This window comes from Calonectris borealis, chromosome 10 (genome assembly GCF_964195595.1).
Source record: "Calonectris borealis chromosome 10, bCalBor7.hap1.2, whole genome shotgun sequence".
Taxonomy (NCBI): domain Eukaryota; kingdom Metazoa; phylum Chordata; class Aves; order Procellariiformes; family Procellariidae; genus Calonectris; species Calonectris borealis.
Window position 1 is genome coordinate 6954164 of NC_134321.1, and position 19216 is coordinate 6973379.

A 19216-nucleotide genomic window follows, 5' to 3' on the forward strand; every position below is an offset into this window, starting at 1 on the left:
CATGTAGCCCTGAGTAACAAACTGATTCATTTCAGCTCAACACTCATTAAAAATACATTAAAAGTCTAAAGAAGCTAAATCTAAAGTGAATAAAAAGAATGATTTTCTCAGAATACTATACTTTCTATGCATATTACCTTAATTTTAAACATAAAATCATCACAGCCTTTAAATGAGCTGTCCATGTAGATTTTCTATTGTTTCCCTGAATTTTTATTACAGTACACAATTTGAGCCTAAATGACTCTCAAAACAAATCACATACGTCCTATGGCAGTTGTTTTTAATGAATTGGTCTTCACTGGTTTTCTACTTAAGACAAAATTCAACATTTTCTGAAGCACAGACTGATAGTACAAAAATACCCATTGGGGTAGAATTTTGATAGTAGACTTGCTTGTGTGCACTAAAACATTCCCAACTTTCCTAGAGAAACAAAACCATCAAAACACATTTATTAAGGACAAACAATATACATCGCAGAAGCTATACCTGATAGTGTTAAATTTAATAGCTAAGCTTGAAAATGCTACTTTACTAAATTAGATGAATACTAGAACTATCAGTTGCTTGGAGAAATTTTATTCCAATTTCCTTTTCGACGCAGAATGCAAAGGAGGCATTTTTTAGGCTCTGCTACAGCCAAGCTGATGGCTAAAGCATTCCCATTTTGATCTGTTTGACAAATGCATATTAATTAAAAATATGGTAATTCCTACATATTTTTGTTGAAGCTATTAAAAAGATAGGCCATGGGGAAGTTCTTTTTGATTCCTCCTAGCTCTACTAGTAGGAAAAAAAGCTTTCTATTATTATTTCCTGAAGCATGAAAAACCTGTAATGTATATGTGTACACAGACATAAGATTTGAAAGTGTGATTATTTGTGTATGTCCATATCCATGAGTTTATAAAAACAGTTGAATGCATATTTTTTATTACAGATTGTAACGATCTTCATAAGCAAAACATTTTTGAGTTATTCTGCTTACAGGCTAAAAAAATTTTTACCAAAATGAAGTTATTCCTTAGTGTGTAAATGATATGGCTTCTTTTACTGAATAAAATGCATGTATGTAGAAAGCAACCATGAGTCTGTATACCCTCCCTACTAATCTGTTCATATAGATACTGTCCCATGAGGATACAGCCTTTGCTTTTTGCCAGCCTCCCCATTTTCTCTTTGAATTTCCATAGAATTTGCAAACGCCATTCAAACAGCAAATACTAATGCAGTTCATTTACACTCCTACTCTTCTCTGTGTATAGGAGGTGATGCTTGCAAATGTAGTAGAAATTCTGGCAACTATTTTGGCTATATGGTCAGGAAAATATTTACAGTCCACCATTGGCATGATCAGTTCTCATTTGATTATATTTTATGTTCTCATCAGGCTCCTAAAGGCTTCCTGCATGCAATTTGAAGGGATGTCCAGAAATATTCACAGCCTGTTTTTTCTACTCCAGAAACTTACATTTTCACTACACTTTCTTTTTTGAACAATTGATACGTCAGCTGGTAGTTGGTACATTAGGTAGCAAAAGAGACATCTGAAAGCACCCCTTACCAGTATTATGTGTAGGAAGATTGCTATTCACTGGTAGTTTCTATTCCAAAGGGAACAGATTAAAAAATAAATCACCACAACCTTACCTGTGTGGTTGCATTTGTAGATATTCTCCTTCTCCTCACAGCTGGTCTCAGAGCTGAGCCCAGACAATGTTCCAAAAATGGAAAAAAATTTACAAACTTTGGCCTTTTTATATAGAAGCACTTTGGGAGAATTCATGTTTGACATTTACATTCTCTCACTGCAAGCCCTTCAAGGCTTGATGATGACACTGTCCACTAATGAATGACATGAGGTCAGTGCAGGAAAAAGTAAAAATGAAATAACATATATCTAAAATACAAAGAGTAAGACATACTGGAACACTGCCTAAAGAAATGGAAGGAGGTGTAAACTGGAAGGGAACAAACAGTACAGAGAGGCAGTAAGACGATAAATTGTTGAATGGCAAATTGATGCAGGGCACCCAGTAACCCAGAATAGTCTGTACTGGGTCTGATACCAGCACATATAATACCCCGTATAGCACAGCGTAGCATAGCATAGCATAGTATAGTGCATACCAGATCCCTGCATGGTATGAGGTACAAGCCCAAGAGTAAGGTTTTATAGACAAGTGCTATTCCAAGATCTCATTAAGGCATTGAGATCTTTTCAAAGCACCGGTGATGCAATCTGCCTACAGTTGTGACTGCAGATAGCACAGTTCCATTAGGCATAAATACTTTTGTCGCCAGCTAAGGCAAAAAATCCTCCTTTATGTTACACACTTGCAAATGTCGAAATATGCAGTCTGACAACAAAACAGCGAGCGTATGCACCAAATACCATAGTAACTGTTGTTACCTTGCTTTATGTTTAGGCAGTTCAGTTTTCTTTAGTGGTGCATTCAGGTTTTGCTGTAAGATTTTTTACACAGTGCTGCAGTTTGTTAGGCTGTTCAGAAAGGTTATGGTTTTCATGAACTTCCATGATCACTGAACCACTTGCTGGTGTCCAACCAATTGTAATGAAAGTGAAACCTGCATCCATGCCAAAAGATTTTATTGAAATAGGAAAACACAGCAAGCAATCTATAAAATCCACTGAAATAGTACCCCATGACCCCAAACTAGGTAGCATAGAAAGCCACTTTTAAATCAATACTTAATTCGGCAGAAAAATCAATTTCCCTCCCTCTGCAATCCATAAAATTCATCAGGAAAAAATTACCCCTCACGTATTAGCAGCCCTTTCACCCTACAGGTTTAGAAATTAATTACAATAGACAATTTCAAGCCCTGTAACAGGTTGGGACGACACACTATGAAGTATTTTGCAACCTGTGAATTAAAACATGGATTAGATGTGATGTGAACACCTACAGCTTTCCTAATTTCCCTAGCCTTCCTTTGGTAAAGGCAAACACTGCTTTTTTAGCTACAGCTGTCTACATCTCAAGCAGTATCCAGGTTTCATTCCTGGAAAACGCTCACCTTTTTGCAGATACTGTGCAGGACACAAACAATCCTACATAACAAAGCTTGTTCTGTCAGCATCCAAATAATTTCTCTTAAGGCAGTGACATCTTGCCTTTATTCTTCCACATGGGTATTCCAGCCCTGCTGTGAAATAGTTAAGGAGCTTTACTGCACGGCACACACAGAGTTCACAGATTCCTATCAGTAAGCATGTGCCCTTGGGTATGGATGTGGATGTTCCACATTTGACTGTCTGGGCAATCTCTTCATCTGTGAACTTTCCTTTACACTCTAGATAGCTTGCTGTTAAGTATGTTTTTAAATATAATGGCTTGCTGTTAAGTATATTTTTAAATACAATGTGCAGAATAGTATTGATCTAGCCAAGATTCTGCTTCGTATTTCATAAATCTTAAAGGGTTTCTTTTTAGAATGTTTGCCTGCATAATAGACTGAATTGCTTAGCACACACATGACAGAGCCTGCCTTTTCATTACATCACTGTTTTGCTGCTATTCTAACCTCCATTCCTTTCCCCCAAGTAACTCTTTCACCTTTTTTTTTTTCAGACTGTTAGACATTTCTTTCCCGAATTTAGATTGTCTATATTTTTTAAAGGCTTCAAAGTCTTTGTGGGGGTATAGTCACATCTTGTCAAAGAGGTCCAGCCTCTGAGAGGTTGTTTTCTTCCACCGTATCCCACAGCTCAGATCTTTACACTTTTTGTATTCACAGTCCTATATCGTCTCTGACAGCAGTTCAATAAAATTGTCTTTCTACCCACAATATCAGGGTTCTCAACGTGGCTGGAACTGAGTGTTATAGACCTACAGTCTATCTCTGCTGAGAAACCCGAACTCCCCTGTCTGCCTTATTATACAGTAGGCCGCTGGCAAAAGGTAGCAGTACGTCTCTTGTAAATTGATGCATCACTTCTACTGTTTTCAGCCAATTAATTTATGTCATAATTCCTGAATGTTTCCTTTTTACACAGAGTCAAATGGTTAGATATTAAAAAGGTGGACCATTACTGTTACTATTACTCCCCTTGGTATGGCCTCTCTTGCTATAAATCTTTCTAAAGTGGGTTGCTTCAGTACTTTTTCTCTTTATTTCTACATTTTACTATTTAAATCTTTCCTGTTTTAGGCACTTTCCAGTTTTTAGTTTTAAATACATGTCACAGTTATCACGCAGTGTTAAAATGCGGCACCCTGGCTTCCTACAGCATCAAACAGAAGATGTTAAGACTGTTTTAAGGCTTACTTTATTCTTTTGCTCCTAGCCACATACAAGTTCCACTTGTATAGCAGAGGTGCATACAATCTGAAAATGAAAAAGGCAAACTGATATTTACATAGGTCGATCATGCAGCAAAAGATAGAGCTCACGTATTTGCTGAAGACAGTGCAACCAGAAAATTTGATCCTACCTAGCCAAAAAACACCCTATTCTGCTTTCTTCCAGGATCCCTCCCATTATATTGTTTTTTAACAAATGGAAATTTTGCAGCTGTATGCAATGACTGAACTCAGTGAATTAGGAGGTCATTTACAATTCTAACATACTATTTTTCATTCTTTATTTTTATCCTTCTTTTGTTATCTAGATTTGAACGTTGTTAATTTAATTTTAATCTTTCATTACCCTTCCTCCACTCATTGCTATGTTTACCACTTACCATACATTTTTCTTTTTGGTTTTACATTTGGAGACAAGCAGACATGACCAGAGAAAAGGAATGAGGAACCATGACGACTGGGACAGCATCATAGACTGAGAGGGACTTGTGCATCAGGACTCATACTCTATAGTGTCACTATAAGACTCAGTCTACGATCTTGTTTCCCGTTCTTCAGTCACCTACAGTGGACTATTTTAGTGAGTTTGTGGCAGTTTTACTACCCTCATGCATTATTTTTGGGGATGCTGTGTGTGGTGTATCTTTCACATACAGATTAAGTTATTCTCTAGGAAATTTATGTGGATATGAAGCTCAGGTTCTATAATTGACACAAGAATAATTACTAAGTAATATGCACATGATGAAATGTCTTGCAGTCCACTGTTCATAGTTTTCTGAAAAAGAGGCTACAACCCATCAAGAACAGACTAGAGCAACCATATTATCAGTGAGCAAAAGTGAAAGTGTGAGGGCTCATCTGACTCGCAGGTACTCTACTGAAGTTGTAAGACTAATTGTGTGAATAAGAAAAGATGTATTTGGCCCAATTCTATTTCAGTCTAAGTTAGAAGAGTATCCTATCCATGAAAACATAAATGCTCCCTGCTTCATTGCTGTAATAGTGGTTTTATTCCTGACATGTATCAGCATGAGCTCAGATACGTTACTCAGGAAAAATTATTAAGAAAAAAACCTCCATTCAGCTCTGCTAGCTATAATGAGTTTGTATTTGTCAAATGGTTTTATGGTTAAATGAAAAGTTAATGATAAACAACCTTTCTGAACGGCTGGATACACCATCCATGTGCTGGGTGTGACATCCATCTTTAGCGAATAATGTTTTCAGAGGTAATCTGCTCGGATGAGAAAATGAATATACTATTTCATTGTTAACAAGTACTGCTGCAATGAAGAGGAAATGCAAAAACACTTAAAATTATGCTTTACCTGCGATAAGGTAACTTTTTTGGTTTTAAAATGTTTTCACTTGAACACTATCCACTATTTAGGCTTAAGGATAAGTTCTTAAGAGTTATGTCTTATGCGATGTTTTTTTAAACTTAATTGCAAAAACACTACTGGCTGTTTTACACTAAGTAGACCACTGCTAAAAAGCTTAGCTACAATCTAACTTTTTATGCATCCTGGGGAAGATACGAGAAAGACAGGACCCTCAAATGCTGCATGACAGATACAGGGAAGAATGGAAGCCTGGAAGGAATATCCTTTGAAATCAGCCTCTCTCCCTCTACCCTTTTTTATTTTGCAGTTCACTCCCCTTCCTTTCTTATTTGTGAGAACAGTGTGTTGGGACTACTCCTTAGCTGTTCCCAAATTCCTGCATCCCAAGTGAGTTTCCTAACAATAATTCATATTGTGTACCTCTTCTCTCACACACCCACACACGTATCCTTGTACCCCATACTCCAAGAAAGCTGGCTGTTGCTTGCTCTGCCAATTGCTTCAGAGACGTGTTCGATCTAAATTTTCTTTGGTTTACACATCATAGAAGGAAACTGAATGTGAAGACAATGAATGTCTATACCTTTCCTTCTTGTACTTTAAAGATCAGGTAACTTCTACCCTAGAGATACAAAAAAAATCATGTTTTGGTGACTAACCCAGACTGTGCATTTGCACAGTGTTTTTCCACTTACTAAATCTAAACAGTAACAAATATAGTAAAGAAGGTTCTCCACTATTTATATTATGCAGTGAAAGTGTTCCTCATAGCATTAAATGATAGCATTGCATGCAATCCACACACATTATCTGAAAGCTTATATACCTGTTATATACATAAAGCTAATGCAGACAGCCGTAATAGTTTATATGAATAGGAAACACTGTGCTTACTGAACCACAGTCATGAAACTAAAAATGAAATTATACTTCCTCCATCATAATACCAAAGTCAGTATATAATATTCTGAAAGAACAAGCACACAGTAACACCTAGGTTAATACTGGGTACCATACATTATTGCTCAATACTATCAAAAAGCTGCATCTTCAGATTCTTTATTGAAACATATTACATTACTTAAATTGTCATGACAAAGACAAAACTGTTCAATTTCTGATTTTTCTAGCATCTCAGTTTTTATGAAATTGCAGATTTTTTTCTAATAGAAGTATACTTTATTTGCTGATTAAATTCCAATAAAGGAGTTGTTCAGTCCCGATTTTTTCAAAAACACGTTTAGGAGTGTAAGTTCTAAGCACTGACAGGAGCATTCTCCGTTCTTCCCACTGACATGCTGGACTAGAAGATGGGGATTTGACTGTTTTACTTGTCCAACTATTTCATCATAAACCACTGAATAAATCATATTCAGCATAACTAATGCCTGCATATAATGCTAAATTTGCATGCTTCAATATAGGTGAATTTAATATGAACTGTTGTAAAATTGCAAGGGTATCTCATCTGCTGCTCAATTTTCACAATTTTTTTTTTCAAACCATCATTGTTAATTGGTAATTTGTGTGAACTATTTAAAGTCAACTCTCCATTACTCATAGGTGGATTATCCAGAGTGTGCATTAACCAGAAACAGACACAGAAATGCTCAGTGGGCTCACATGGAGACTGTATCTGCAAAGAGCAGGCCTCTCGACCCTTGAGTTAGTTTCAGATTGTAGACCACTATACCTGTGTCCACACCAGCCCCTAAGTCATTCCTGATGGATGGAAAGAGGTATTTTCACAAATCTGGCTTCTGGGACTCACTTTCATGAAACCACAGCTCAGACGGGGAACTCTTATGTTTGATTTTATAACCACGTGATGAGTCATGAGCTGTCAGGGCTCTGGTCTTAAGCACTGTCCCCCAGGTGGGCCTGAATTCAGTGTCTCGGTTTTGGCGTTAACAGGTTTTACCTGTGGATGAAGAACTAACAGAGGCATTTTGTGGAGTTCAGGTTGAAGTACCTATGAAGAGTCAGCTGGATTCCAGCAGAGCTTATTAGGGCTTATTAGCTTGGGTTAATTTACTATTTCCTATTAAAAAAAAAAAAAGAAAAAACAAGTGCTTTTCGTCATGGGAAAAAAAAAAGTCAGAAGGCAAACCAGCCAGGGCAGTACCTCTAGCAGGCAACGACCTGCAGTTCAAGGCTGTCACCTCACACTACCCAGCCCCTCCGCACATCGTTGCCCCCATCGTTCCCAGCCACTGCCTTCCCCACAAAACCCCCTCCTGCTCCAACCACCCGCACCGGCCCCCCGGTGCCGAACACAGCAGTGCTCGGCACGGTTACCCCAAACGCGCCCTTCCCTCCCACCGGCCCCAGTCCCGCACCCTGCCCCAAGATGTCCTCCCCGCGTCCCCACACAGTCCCCCGCCCCCGCCGACCCCTCATAGCCTGCCCCGAGGCCCGCCGCCCTGCCTCGGGGGCCGCCCCGGGCGCCAGGCCCGTCCCCTCTCCTCCCCTCCGGAGGGGTGGGCGCCGCGGGGGCGCGCCGAGCTTCCGCCCGGGGAGCGGGGCAGGGCGGAGACAGCGGCCGCCGCGAGGGCACGCGGCGCGGCTAAGATGGCGGCTCCCCTGGCTGGGCAGGCGGGGGCTGTGCTGCGGGACCTGGCCCTGAGATCCGCCCGCCTGCGGAGCAGCTTCCCGGTGAGTGAGCCCGGCCCCGGCCGCCGCATCCCGCCGGCTCTGCTTGTGAGGGAGGGCGGCGGGCCGCGCACCTGGCGCTCTGGGGAGCCTCTCCTCACAAGCTGCTCTGCTCCCCATCCCTTCAACCGCCGCTTTCCAGCCCCTGAAGCCGCCTTTCCCCCGCGGCCGGCGGGGCGTCCCTCTCACAGCCTCCCCCTGACGCGCCCGTTGCTCGCAGCTGGCGGGAGATCGTTCGCTTTCCGCCTCGGCGGACCTCGGGCTGCTGCTGCTCAGGTTTCGTCGCCTGGAGGATGTGTTAAGCCCGAAGCCGCGCTGCGCTCTTAGCGGTAGAAGTAAACGGACCAAGCGGCCCTCGCTCGATCGTGCCTGGCGCTTGGCAGGGTCGGGGCAAAGGTCTGGTGCCGGCGCTGCGGCCCCGGTCAGCCGCTCCCCGGGCCAGGGCTGAACCGACCCAAGCGTGACCTGAAGCACCAGCTCCGAAAGCCTCCCTGCCGCTAAAACTAAAAGTAATTATTATTATTTTTAATAACAGAAATAGGTGACACCTTGCACGAAGTAATATCATTTAGCTAAACACGTTTTGAGGGGCAGCATCGTGTTGGCTTTGGCTTTGTGCCGGTGGCTGAGGTCAGGCTGGAGTGAGGGCGCCCAGTTGCGCTCACCCGGAAAGGCCGGTCGTGGCTCTGACTTCCCGGTGGTCTTGAATCTCAGAAGTGTGATGGGAAAGAGTAAATGGGCCTCCTTGAAGGGCTCGTGTTCAGGAGCAGGAGTTCTTTATTCACCTTGACAGCAGAAATGCTGAAGGTAAAATGAGATATGTACATTTTAGACAGCTCTGGTGCCTTTGGCAACTAGCCTCTTTATTTTGTCTTTTTATCAGATCAGCAGCTGCATGGGAATCTACTTTGCTCCACGTTTCTGAGCATAAGTTTTTTCCCAGAAGCAAAAGCCTCCGGAGTGAACAAAGCTTGTTTCTGGCTGGTTCTACTCTGCAGGTGCCACTGCTGGGGGTGCTTGTGGCTGCAGGTGTACGGCTGCGTGGGACGGCTGTCAGATAAAGCATGGTTTTGGTTGAACGTAACTTGCATTGTACATCTACTTTTGTGTGGTTTATCTTTTAACCTGAAGGAAGTTAGCTAGCTCGGTTTTAAATCTGAAATCTTCTGTTCCCAACTTTCCTTTTTTAATGGTGGGTATAGTATTTGGCAATTCGGTGCAACTGATTAATCGCTTTAGTGAATGTCCATTTCATATATATATATACACACATAGACAGGGAGAGAGTGCATATGTGTGTGTATATACACACATAAATGTTTATATACCTATTTTTATCTGTGTACATACGTATGTATTTAAATCTATTTGTGTGGATGAGCAATCCTGTCAGTCCCAACAGTGTTTGGTGCATATGCTTTATATGGTTGAAGATGCGTTCCTGCCATCATGCCTTATGTGAACTCTGATCCTACAATAAGGAACTTGGAGGTAACCACCCTGTTTTTGTGTGCGTCCCTACTGTTTCTGTAGAGCTCCGATACGGAGGACTTTTGTAGAGCTTGAGCATGGAGCGCTGTCTGGGCAGAGTCATCTCAGAGTGAGGCGTAGAAGGTGCTTTGGTTGAGCTCTCTTTCAAGCCCTGTCTTTACCTGGTGCTGTAGTGGGGATTTGAGGTAGAGGTGGAAATTAGGAGTTCACACTCTATTCTGTCATCTCTCAAAGCGTGGAGTGATCCTGTAAGTTACACCACTGAAATCAGTGGATATCAGCTCAGATTCTCAGGAGTATTCTTGGGTTATTAAGGTAGCCAACTTTTTAAAAAACCTTTTTTAATCTTTTTTACGTGTTACTTATGAAATAGAGATATTGAACTTGTATTATAAATCACATTTTATTATTCTGGTTTTGAACTCTGACAGATATTGAGAGCATCTCCCAAGATCTGTGCTTTCCAAGTAGACTATTTTCAGGAACCACATCAATACTGTATAACAATAAATCAAGTTCTTAATTTCAAAGTAAACCACTTTCCTGTGGAAAGGTTTTCATTTTTGCAATGTTACTTAGATAATTCCCATCTAAATAATCTCCTAACCCTCCACTGTCTCAGACTTTAAACTACAAATAAATTCATCATCAAGAGTCTGGATTTCTGTGCTACAAAGTAGGATAAAGCATCTGAGAGGAAGAGAGTCCTTCCATTTGAAGAGTTTTTCTCATTTGTATCGTTCACTACTTAGCTCTGACCAGAAGTTACACTGTTACTTTTATTTGTTTACTGTAAACCAGCAAAACCTGTCCTCTTCTCAAAGCCTATCACATTGTTCTTTTCACAGATAAGGGTCTTCCATATGGTAAGGATATAATCAAGAAATATCAATCTTAAACTTTGTTGTTTTGGTAACCCTGTGTGAGTAGATACTTGGTGAGATTTAAAATCTTTCCTCATAACCTTCATGACTTACTATTGGAGTGGTGTTTGTATGCTTTGTATCTGTTGCAAAATTTCTTAGTATTGCAAAACTGTTGATGTTGTTCACAGCTGCGTTGAAACAAGCTTTTTGAGAAGTTTGGTTGTATACTGTCATTATAATCTACACACAAACATTTTTCTGCATAACTTCATTTTAAGAGTGGAATAAATGGTACTTGATCCTATCACATGAAAATATTTTATTGTCCTTCTGCTTTCCCTTTGGCTCTTTACCTTTTTATAACTGTTAAACATTTTTTACTCTTTTAACTTTTTATGTTCTTGAGATATTCAGCTCTTTGTGCTCTTGGAGTTTAAATCTGACCAAGTGTTTCAAGAAGATAAAAGATAGATTTCAGTTGTCTGCAGTGCATGTGGACAAGCGTATTTAGACCTGCTCTTACTGGAGCAATATTTGTAAAGAGCTGTGACAAATGCTCCAGGGACCACTCTGCAGCAGAATTCAATCTTGTTGGCTAGCAACAAATAGGCTCCATTGAAGGCTGTTTATTTGAATGGGAGTTGGATTGGGCCCTTTGGGAGAATGCTGTGTTTTCAAAATAGCTTCAGATGCAGTGGATTTCAGCGATGAATATAAATAAGGAACAATTAAATCAGAATCATAAAAAACAAAATGCTTAAGGTAACTCTCCAGTTTTCTAATATAGTAAGCAGATTGGCTGGTGCATTATGCAACCCTATCCTAGCCTTCAAAATGGTCTTCAGTCCTGCCATAACATTTTCAAATTCCATGCAAGTTGAAAATATTAAAAACAAAAAGAAAAGGGGAAAAAAGATGGAATTAAACAATATTCATGTTATAAAATCTGCTGAATGCTATATATGTTAAAAATAGGGAACCGTACGAGGTTGCTCACTGCAGATGCCTTCAATTTCTAGACTTGAATACCTATAAAGCCTCATTAATGCTGAACAGAGAAAGTTCTGTCTTTGTTAAGAAGCTATCAGCTGTGAGTTCAATGATCTTCCATGCAACAGAAAACATTACTGAAAATAACTTTCCATGACTTTAGAAGCTACTTCAATGCCAAATTTTTACTTTTTTCTTGGCTTTGTGTTAAGTTCACGAAAGTTTCTTGAAGGTTCAGACTGTTTCTCCATTTGGCTTTTCCTGGTTGACAGTTTTGCTATAATTTTCAAGGCTTTACGTTTAGAGGCAGGAAATACATGAGCCTACAGACTTTCACAAACAGTTTTTTCTGTAGGTACCTAAACCAAATGACTAGAAAGCCCTCATCAAACTCTAGACAAAGCTGAAATACCAAAGTGGAGCAGATGTTTGGCCCGCTCCTCCCTCCCTGGCAGTTCCATTAAACACATGGTTATTGAATCTTTTTTCAAGATGAAAGAAGGAAATGAAAACATAAATATAACTTTAGACTGTGGTGTTTTTTTTTTTTTTTAATTTTTTGAAGATTATTTTTTCGGTTAGTTTTTTACCGGTTGAACTTCTGCCTTGGGAGCAGTCTGGCTTTGGCACAGATATTCACAGCTTTGTCTTGAACTAGAAAAGCTGCACTTTACTGCATTTATTTACCTTTCTTTGTACCTTATGTAGGTATAATCAGGGCATAAGGCTAATTAGGTAAGAAGAGACAGCCTTCATGTATATGACGTTAAGTTGAGAATTAGCTGGGACACCTTTGGTCTTAAACCTGGCTATGGGTAAGTAAACCCTTCCTCCTGGTTCTCCATCTGAACTCCCAGCCAGTTTACCCAAAGAGACTCTTTACCTTGCTTGGGTATATTTAGGATTCATTAAAGTTTTTGCTGTAAAAGCAAGTGTTTTTTCATTGATCTGCCTCCTGAGGCACTAGATAAAGTGTCAATAGACAAACTCTGTGTTTTCTTTACAGATATCTGAGTGATTGTTTGTTTCCTCCTATTTTTCTCTGGAATATTGTCAGTGCATATGGCAATTTTTTTTGTTTGTTTGTTTTAAATTTTCATTTGGTCTTTCTGGCTGATGACTGCCAACAAGGATGCTATGAAGAATGTGTGAAGATGTTGAGATTCTTTTGGGAATACAGAAAAGTGAGATGAAGGTTTAGAAACACTTGGGGTTTGGTTGTTTCTTAGTAGTAGATAATTTCTCCACTATATTTTTCCCCTCTCTTGTTCAGAAGGTTCATTTTCAGCAAAAATTTGAAATGTATTAATTTAGAGCTTAGAGATATGATTCTTCCCCTAACCTTTTGGGGCCTCAAAAGTACAGTTTCAGGATTACTTAACCCCAGCTGATGCATTTTTTTGTTGCTGTTGACCACACCTGTAGCGAGTAGTTCAGCTCATTATTGCCCCGGCCAGTCCAATCTTTCTGTGCATGTTTGAGACTATAATCTGCAGCTTTGAGCATATACCCTAAGGATTTTCTCCAGAAAATTTCCTTCTTTAATACTCTGCTGAGAAAGCCAATTTTTAGCCATCTGTGAATCAGTTAGCTGTATACTCATCTCTTTCCCACTCCATAGCATTTTAATAAAACACGGGACATAGAAATCATGTTATCTGTGCAACTGATTATGACAGTAACTTTGGAACTGGTAATTAAACATTGATCCATAATTAATAGCTGGATATTGATCTTATTTTAACTAGATAACACAGCAGGAGTGGGCATGAAATTAAGAGAAGTTAAGATTGACTATTGTGAAAAATTCTTTAATAGTGGAGATATGCTGTGCTGTTGAATAGATGCTGTTGAAGTCTCTGTTGTGCAAATGATGGTTAAAACAGATTCTAAACTGTAAGCTGAAGCCCTCCTTTAATATGGTAATGGAAATAAGAAAATAACAACCCAAGATTGTTGAGTTTTTTCTGGTGTGGTTTTTTTTTTGTTTGTTTATGACATTGTGCTGATGGTGATGTTCTTGTATAATTAGTGGCTAAATGTTGACTGTGAAGGAGTTGAAAAATAGCAAGTATTTACACTTATTTGTTGGAACACTTTTTAAACTGTTTTTCAGTTAAATGGCTGAGGTTAAAATAGTCTAAAGTAATGCCATAAGTTTCAGGAATAGAGGAACCGATATTTAGAGCTTGCTTTAAACATGATGTGAAACGTTATGTGAGAGAGCAGCTGGAATGCGTGGAGCTCCATCTAGGGAGGGTTAATGACCCAACTGAGAGCCTATGGGTCAGGATTAGCGAGCAGACCAACATTATTGACAATGTTATTGTACATGCCTGCTACAGACACCTTGATCAGCAAGAATCAGATGAAGCTTCAGACAACGGGAGGAAGCCTTATGTTAGCAGGCCCTGGTCCTCATGGGGGACTTCATTCACTCCAGTATCTGTTGGAGTGACAGTGCAGCAGGGCACAAGTAATCAAGTAATCCAGGAGGTTTCTGGAGAGCATTGATAACAACTTCCTAATGTAGATGACTGAGGAGCCGACAATGGGAGACACTACTGGATTTCACATCCCCAACCAGTTCTTCCTTGTTTGTACACGTGAGGATCAGGGCAGCCTGGACTTATGAAGGGGAAATGCTTGGCCAACCTGATAGCCTTCTCTGGTGAGAGACTGGCTTTGTAGCTGAGGGAAGAGCAGTGGATGTTGTTTGTTTTGATGGATACAGCATGGGCTGTAATAAGGTACTAGGAGCAAGGCTGGGAATATTCCCAATTTCCTTAATCGGTGAAGTAATGCCATCATCCTTTGGGCTTGGAAGTTCCTTTCCATTGGATTAAAACCCTTTTCCTTCCTCTCCCTCCATATAGTCAGGCCAAATGTTTTAATAAATTTATCAGTGCCATTCAGAACCATGCATACTCTGACTGGAGTTTTTTTGAGGCTACATTTAATTTACCTGTGATCTATGTTATGACTATTATACATCTGGGTTTTAGGAGCTGCACAGATCTTTTTATGTCAACCATCATCAACCAAGGATAGAAAAACCCTGGTGCATAACCTGTCTATTCGGGATTTTTTCCATGTCCTCTCAGTTATTCTCTGTGTAGCGCTAATGGAGAGATTATTTTGGTCAGTTCATTTTCAAAATCTTCTAGCTGCCCGATAGTCTATCCAAGGTGACAAAAACATGGCAGACAGGTGTCAGTCTGTCAGACAGGGAAGTGAGGAGTTTTTGAGTTCTCTGTGGTCTCACAGCCTGTTACAGATTATGAATTGTGACGTCCGGTCATTTTTTAGTATTTTCTTCCACTGCTGCAGAGATGTCTTGTCCCACACCACATTGGTAGCATCTGTTAAGAGTGAAATAAAATTAGATTTAATTATGCAAAAGCAGAATGTGTGGTTTTCAAGTCCCTGACCTCAGTAATACATCTTATTCATTTGAAGGTCTAGTAACACAGATATTCTGAAATCCCATCCATTGTAGGCAGTTGTCTAGGATATTGTTTTAGATCCTTCCTACAGCAGTGGGAGATTTGAGATGGAGATGGGATGTCTCGCTTGGTATTTGTCACAGAGGAGCCCAGGGCTGGGAGGAGCGCTTGGGAGTTTCTGACCCTGCAGAGCTGGCACTTCTGTCCTCGTCCCCCTTGTGTGGGAGGTTGCCTGGGGGAGTTTCTGGCTGGTTACGGATTGGATTTCTGCCAGCGACTGAACGCTTTGTTCATTACTTTGCTGTCTCTTATGAGCAGCCGTTCTGGGTTGGCATTGGCTTTGCTGGTGACCTCAGTCACATAGTGCCTGACTAATGTTACTAGCTGGCAGGTGGGCAGTGTTTTTAAAGAGCTACTCGATGAACATGCTTCTGATGAAGGATTGCTCTCCCTTACTCCCTTTGCTCACTAATCAGCTTTTACTGTATGCCCAGCTTCCATATGTCTGCAAGTCTCAATCATTCCAAATGGCCGAGCACAGGCGGTGAATGTGCCTACGTTTCCAGGAAGCAAGAAATCAGAGATTGCTTTGCTTTAGGGATGACTTGAAATAAACTTTCATTTGCCTGGGAAGTTTGGTCAGTGGTGTTAGAAATCTGCTTTAAGGTCAGACTCTTCTCAGACCTTCACCAACAATGAAGAGATGATGCTGCTCATAGTGTCCTAGACTTGCTTTGAGATTTAAGAATAGCAGCAGGGTGAATTTCCAGTGTGAATAATGTAGAAATATTAATAAAGAAATGCCCTGCAAAGGAAGGAAAAATATTCATAACTTTTGGCTTCCTATTAAAAGCATACTTTCATCTATTATACTTTCATCTGGTTTCTCCCCAACTCTGCCCAAGCAGCCGGAAGGCTGTCTTCCTCTTGTATGTTTGTTCCTTTGAGTTTGCTTCATGTCAGTCTAAGTCAAATGGTTTAATTAAAAACAAGATTTATTAACAATAAAAGGTGTGAAACATTCCAATTTAAACAAAAATCGTGTACTAGTCATTTTTTTGGTGCTTCCGGGATAGAAACTGTTACAGTCCATTCTGCAATAGTTTAGTAAACCAGCTATGACTTAGGCATGCAGTAGAACTGTTTCTGTAGATACTTTTTAATATTTCTTTATTCTACTGCTGTGGGCATTTGCATCTTCATTGCTTGGGAGTTGCTATGCTGCTTAGTGCTCAAAGTCATAATCTTCTGTGATGACATAATTAGGTAGCGTGGAAATTATCGTGATTTGACTTCAAGTATTAAAGAGCTGGAACAAAAAACTGTGATTATGTTTCATATTTGCTTCTCTGTGATGAGAAATGGAGCTCAGACTGTCTAAATTGGCATTTTATTGGTGTTTGTCTTAAAATACCAGTGACTCCTAACACTTAAAGTATTCTTCCAGTGTATGGTAGGCATGAAACGCTTCTTCGATAGATATGATTATTTGAGACAGGAATTCAGAAACATTTCTGATCAACCCATTGACCATGCTTTGAGTTTCCTAACAGTTCAGGAAGCTTAATTAGGATGAAGTGTACAAAAAAGTGATAGTGGGGATACTCTGAAAAGCAAACTCTTTATATCTCATGGTTGGTCGTAAAATAGTTTAAAATTATTTTTTCCTGATTGTATTTAATATTTAAAGCATTTCTTCATAGTTGCATAAAAGTATAATTTTAATCTTGTAAAAACTTAGGAAGTTAAACACTTCATAAGATGAGAACAAAAATATTAAATTTCCCCTCAAGATATTTAAAATAAAAGAATATTTCTTATTTATGTGGAGAAAGCTCATTTCACTTTTTGAATGTGGTGTATATCACCAACAATCTTCTTTCATTTGCAAAGGCAGGGAATGTATTACGGTATTTTCTGCAAATGATTATGCAGTTGTGCATAGTAGTGAGTTTATTTTCATCAGATACTTCAAAGCCCTTACTTTTTAGGTCAGGAAAGTATGCTTTTCTTAAAGCTTTGAAGTTTTAAATAAGCAAAATGAACATAATTTGACTAAAATTAATTACTAATGCAAAGCAGAGCTTCTGATGGCTAGCACGTTGACAAAAGCAGAAATTGAATCTGTGAATTCATATTCTTGTTTCCTTTACCCAAGCAAAGGCTCTGAAAATTGGTTCCGGAAGTATAAAGCTTCTGTAGGCACACTTGCTTCTTGGGCACGTGTGGATGTACAATAAGGATTTTTCATATTGTTTTATTCTGCTGAAGTTTGGTGAAAGAATGTAAGAAAATAAAGTTTTGCAAATGTTTTCTGAGGTAAGTGGGGAGGGCATGTTCCCTACCTAGTGCAAAATTGTTTGCCCCTTTGAGTGGACTAGCGGCTTTGTGTTGGTTAGGCTGCTTTGTTTTGTTGACATCCTGTTTGTTATGTGACCTCAGGCATGTTGTTCAAAATAGAAAGTTTTCACGTAATCTCATAGAATGAGGAGCCTGCCATGTTTTGGCTGGGTTTTCAGAAGTTGCTAATGATTCACTGCGCAGGTGAGGGTTAGTAGGATTGGAGTATACTCAGTTCTGCTCAGTCAGCCTTTAAGTGCTAAGCAGAATGCCTCAGAGAACTTCTCAGTGTCATAAGTGTGCTGTCACTTAATTTACAGCAATTTCTATTTTGGTGTTTGCATGTAAATAGAGGCCTTGATACTCCCCTGGGTAGAGGTGCAGGATGCAGGTTGTCAGGGATTTGGCTATGTCCTGCTTAATTTGGAGGTCAATCTGTAGCAGCCTGACTGAAACAACTGCTGAACAATAGGCTGGCAAGGTATGGGAAATGGAGTAGTGAGGTCAGGGTCTTGCTGTTCAAGAGGATGTTCTTTCCACCATCTCCTCTTTTACTTTTGAGGACTCCATTCCTCACAAAACTGTATCTGCAGACGCCCAGAAAGATCATCCAGGTGGTAGCTGCTAGGATCTGCCTTATAGTGCACAAGGATGTGGGCTCAGATTCTGGTTTCCTGAGATAAGGAGAATAAGTATGACAGAAGGAGCTCGAGTCTGACCCTGTGCATGTTGCTGGTAGTTTACAATGGAGCTTAGTGGGTGGGAGAGTGTATTTACAGAATAGCTGTCAAAATCCTTGTGTGTAAGCAAGCTGTAAATAAGTCTTTAAAGTATAATCATTACTGGAGACTTTAAATCTGCAATGAGTGAAGGACTTGCTTCAAGTTCATTCTTGTCTCTGCTTCCTTGCATGAGAAGTTAGCAGAAGGATAAATCAGAAAGTTGAGATTATAAATGTGATTTAAAGGCATATTGGAACAGAATTGTGTAGTTTCTTTTTTTTTTCTTGAGCTAATGACCCAAATGAGTTCCGTAGTGTAGGAACATCACACCATGCTGCATCATTTCCAGGGGAGTGCAGAGGTTAAGCTTGGGATCAATCAGTTTGCAATCAGACTGATTATAAAAGGACAAGGAGGAGTACAAGATAAAATCAAGAAAATATAGTAGGACAGAAAGATATAGAGGGGGACGTTCGGGAACCCTTGAAGTAAAAAGGTTTCTTGCGGTAGACAGTTAGCAGGAGCATTCGGGAGAACTATTAAGGGAAGCATTATGATTTTGTTAAAACAACGGTTCAGGATTTTCAGCCCCACTTCCACCCTGAGTACATTTACTTAGAGACTGGCAAAGCTTTAAATAATCCTTACCATTTATCTGCAATACTGTGAAATATCCAAGATAAAACTGAGATGCTTCTAAAACTTTGTGATTTTGATGTGCATATTGCTATGACTTAGGTAAAATGGAAAGGTTTCTGAATAGATACTGTTCCATTTTTGGATCCAATCTATATGGCTTTGTAAATCTAAGTTTCAGAATTCTGAATAATATGTAAATTAGTTTGTTGCTGTCTTCTGCAGTCGTCTTCTGTTTCTGTGGCATTTGTCAAAGTGCAGCAAAATTATACTGTTTTGTATTGGAGCCACTGTGGAAAGATTTAGAAGGTGGGTTTTAATGAAAGAGATAAATAAAGCAAAGAAAGCCTCGACAGCATCCAGCCACTTCAGAACTGATGGATGCACTCCTGACGT

The 19216-nt window shown here is 39.8% G+C and overlaps 1 protein-coding gene across 1 annotated transcript in view; it reads left to right on the plus strand.

The window, feature by feature from the left end:
* Window positions 1-8169: 8169 nt before the first annotated feature.
* Window positions 8170-19216, plus strand: part of SUCLG2 (succinate-CoA ligase GDP-forming subunit beta) — a 130025-nt gene continuing 118978 nt past the window's right edge. The window contains exon 1 of the mRNA XM_075158678.1: window positions 8170-8332. Coding sequence (XP_075014779.1) covers window positions 8249-8332 — 84 coding nt within the window. The 5' untranslated portion in view covers window positions 8170-8248. The remainder of the gene's footprint in view (window positions 8333-19216) is intronic.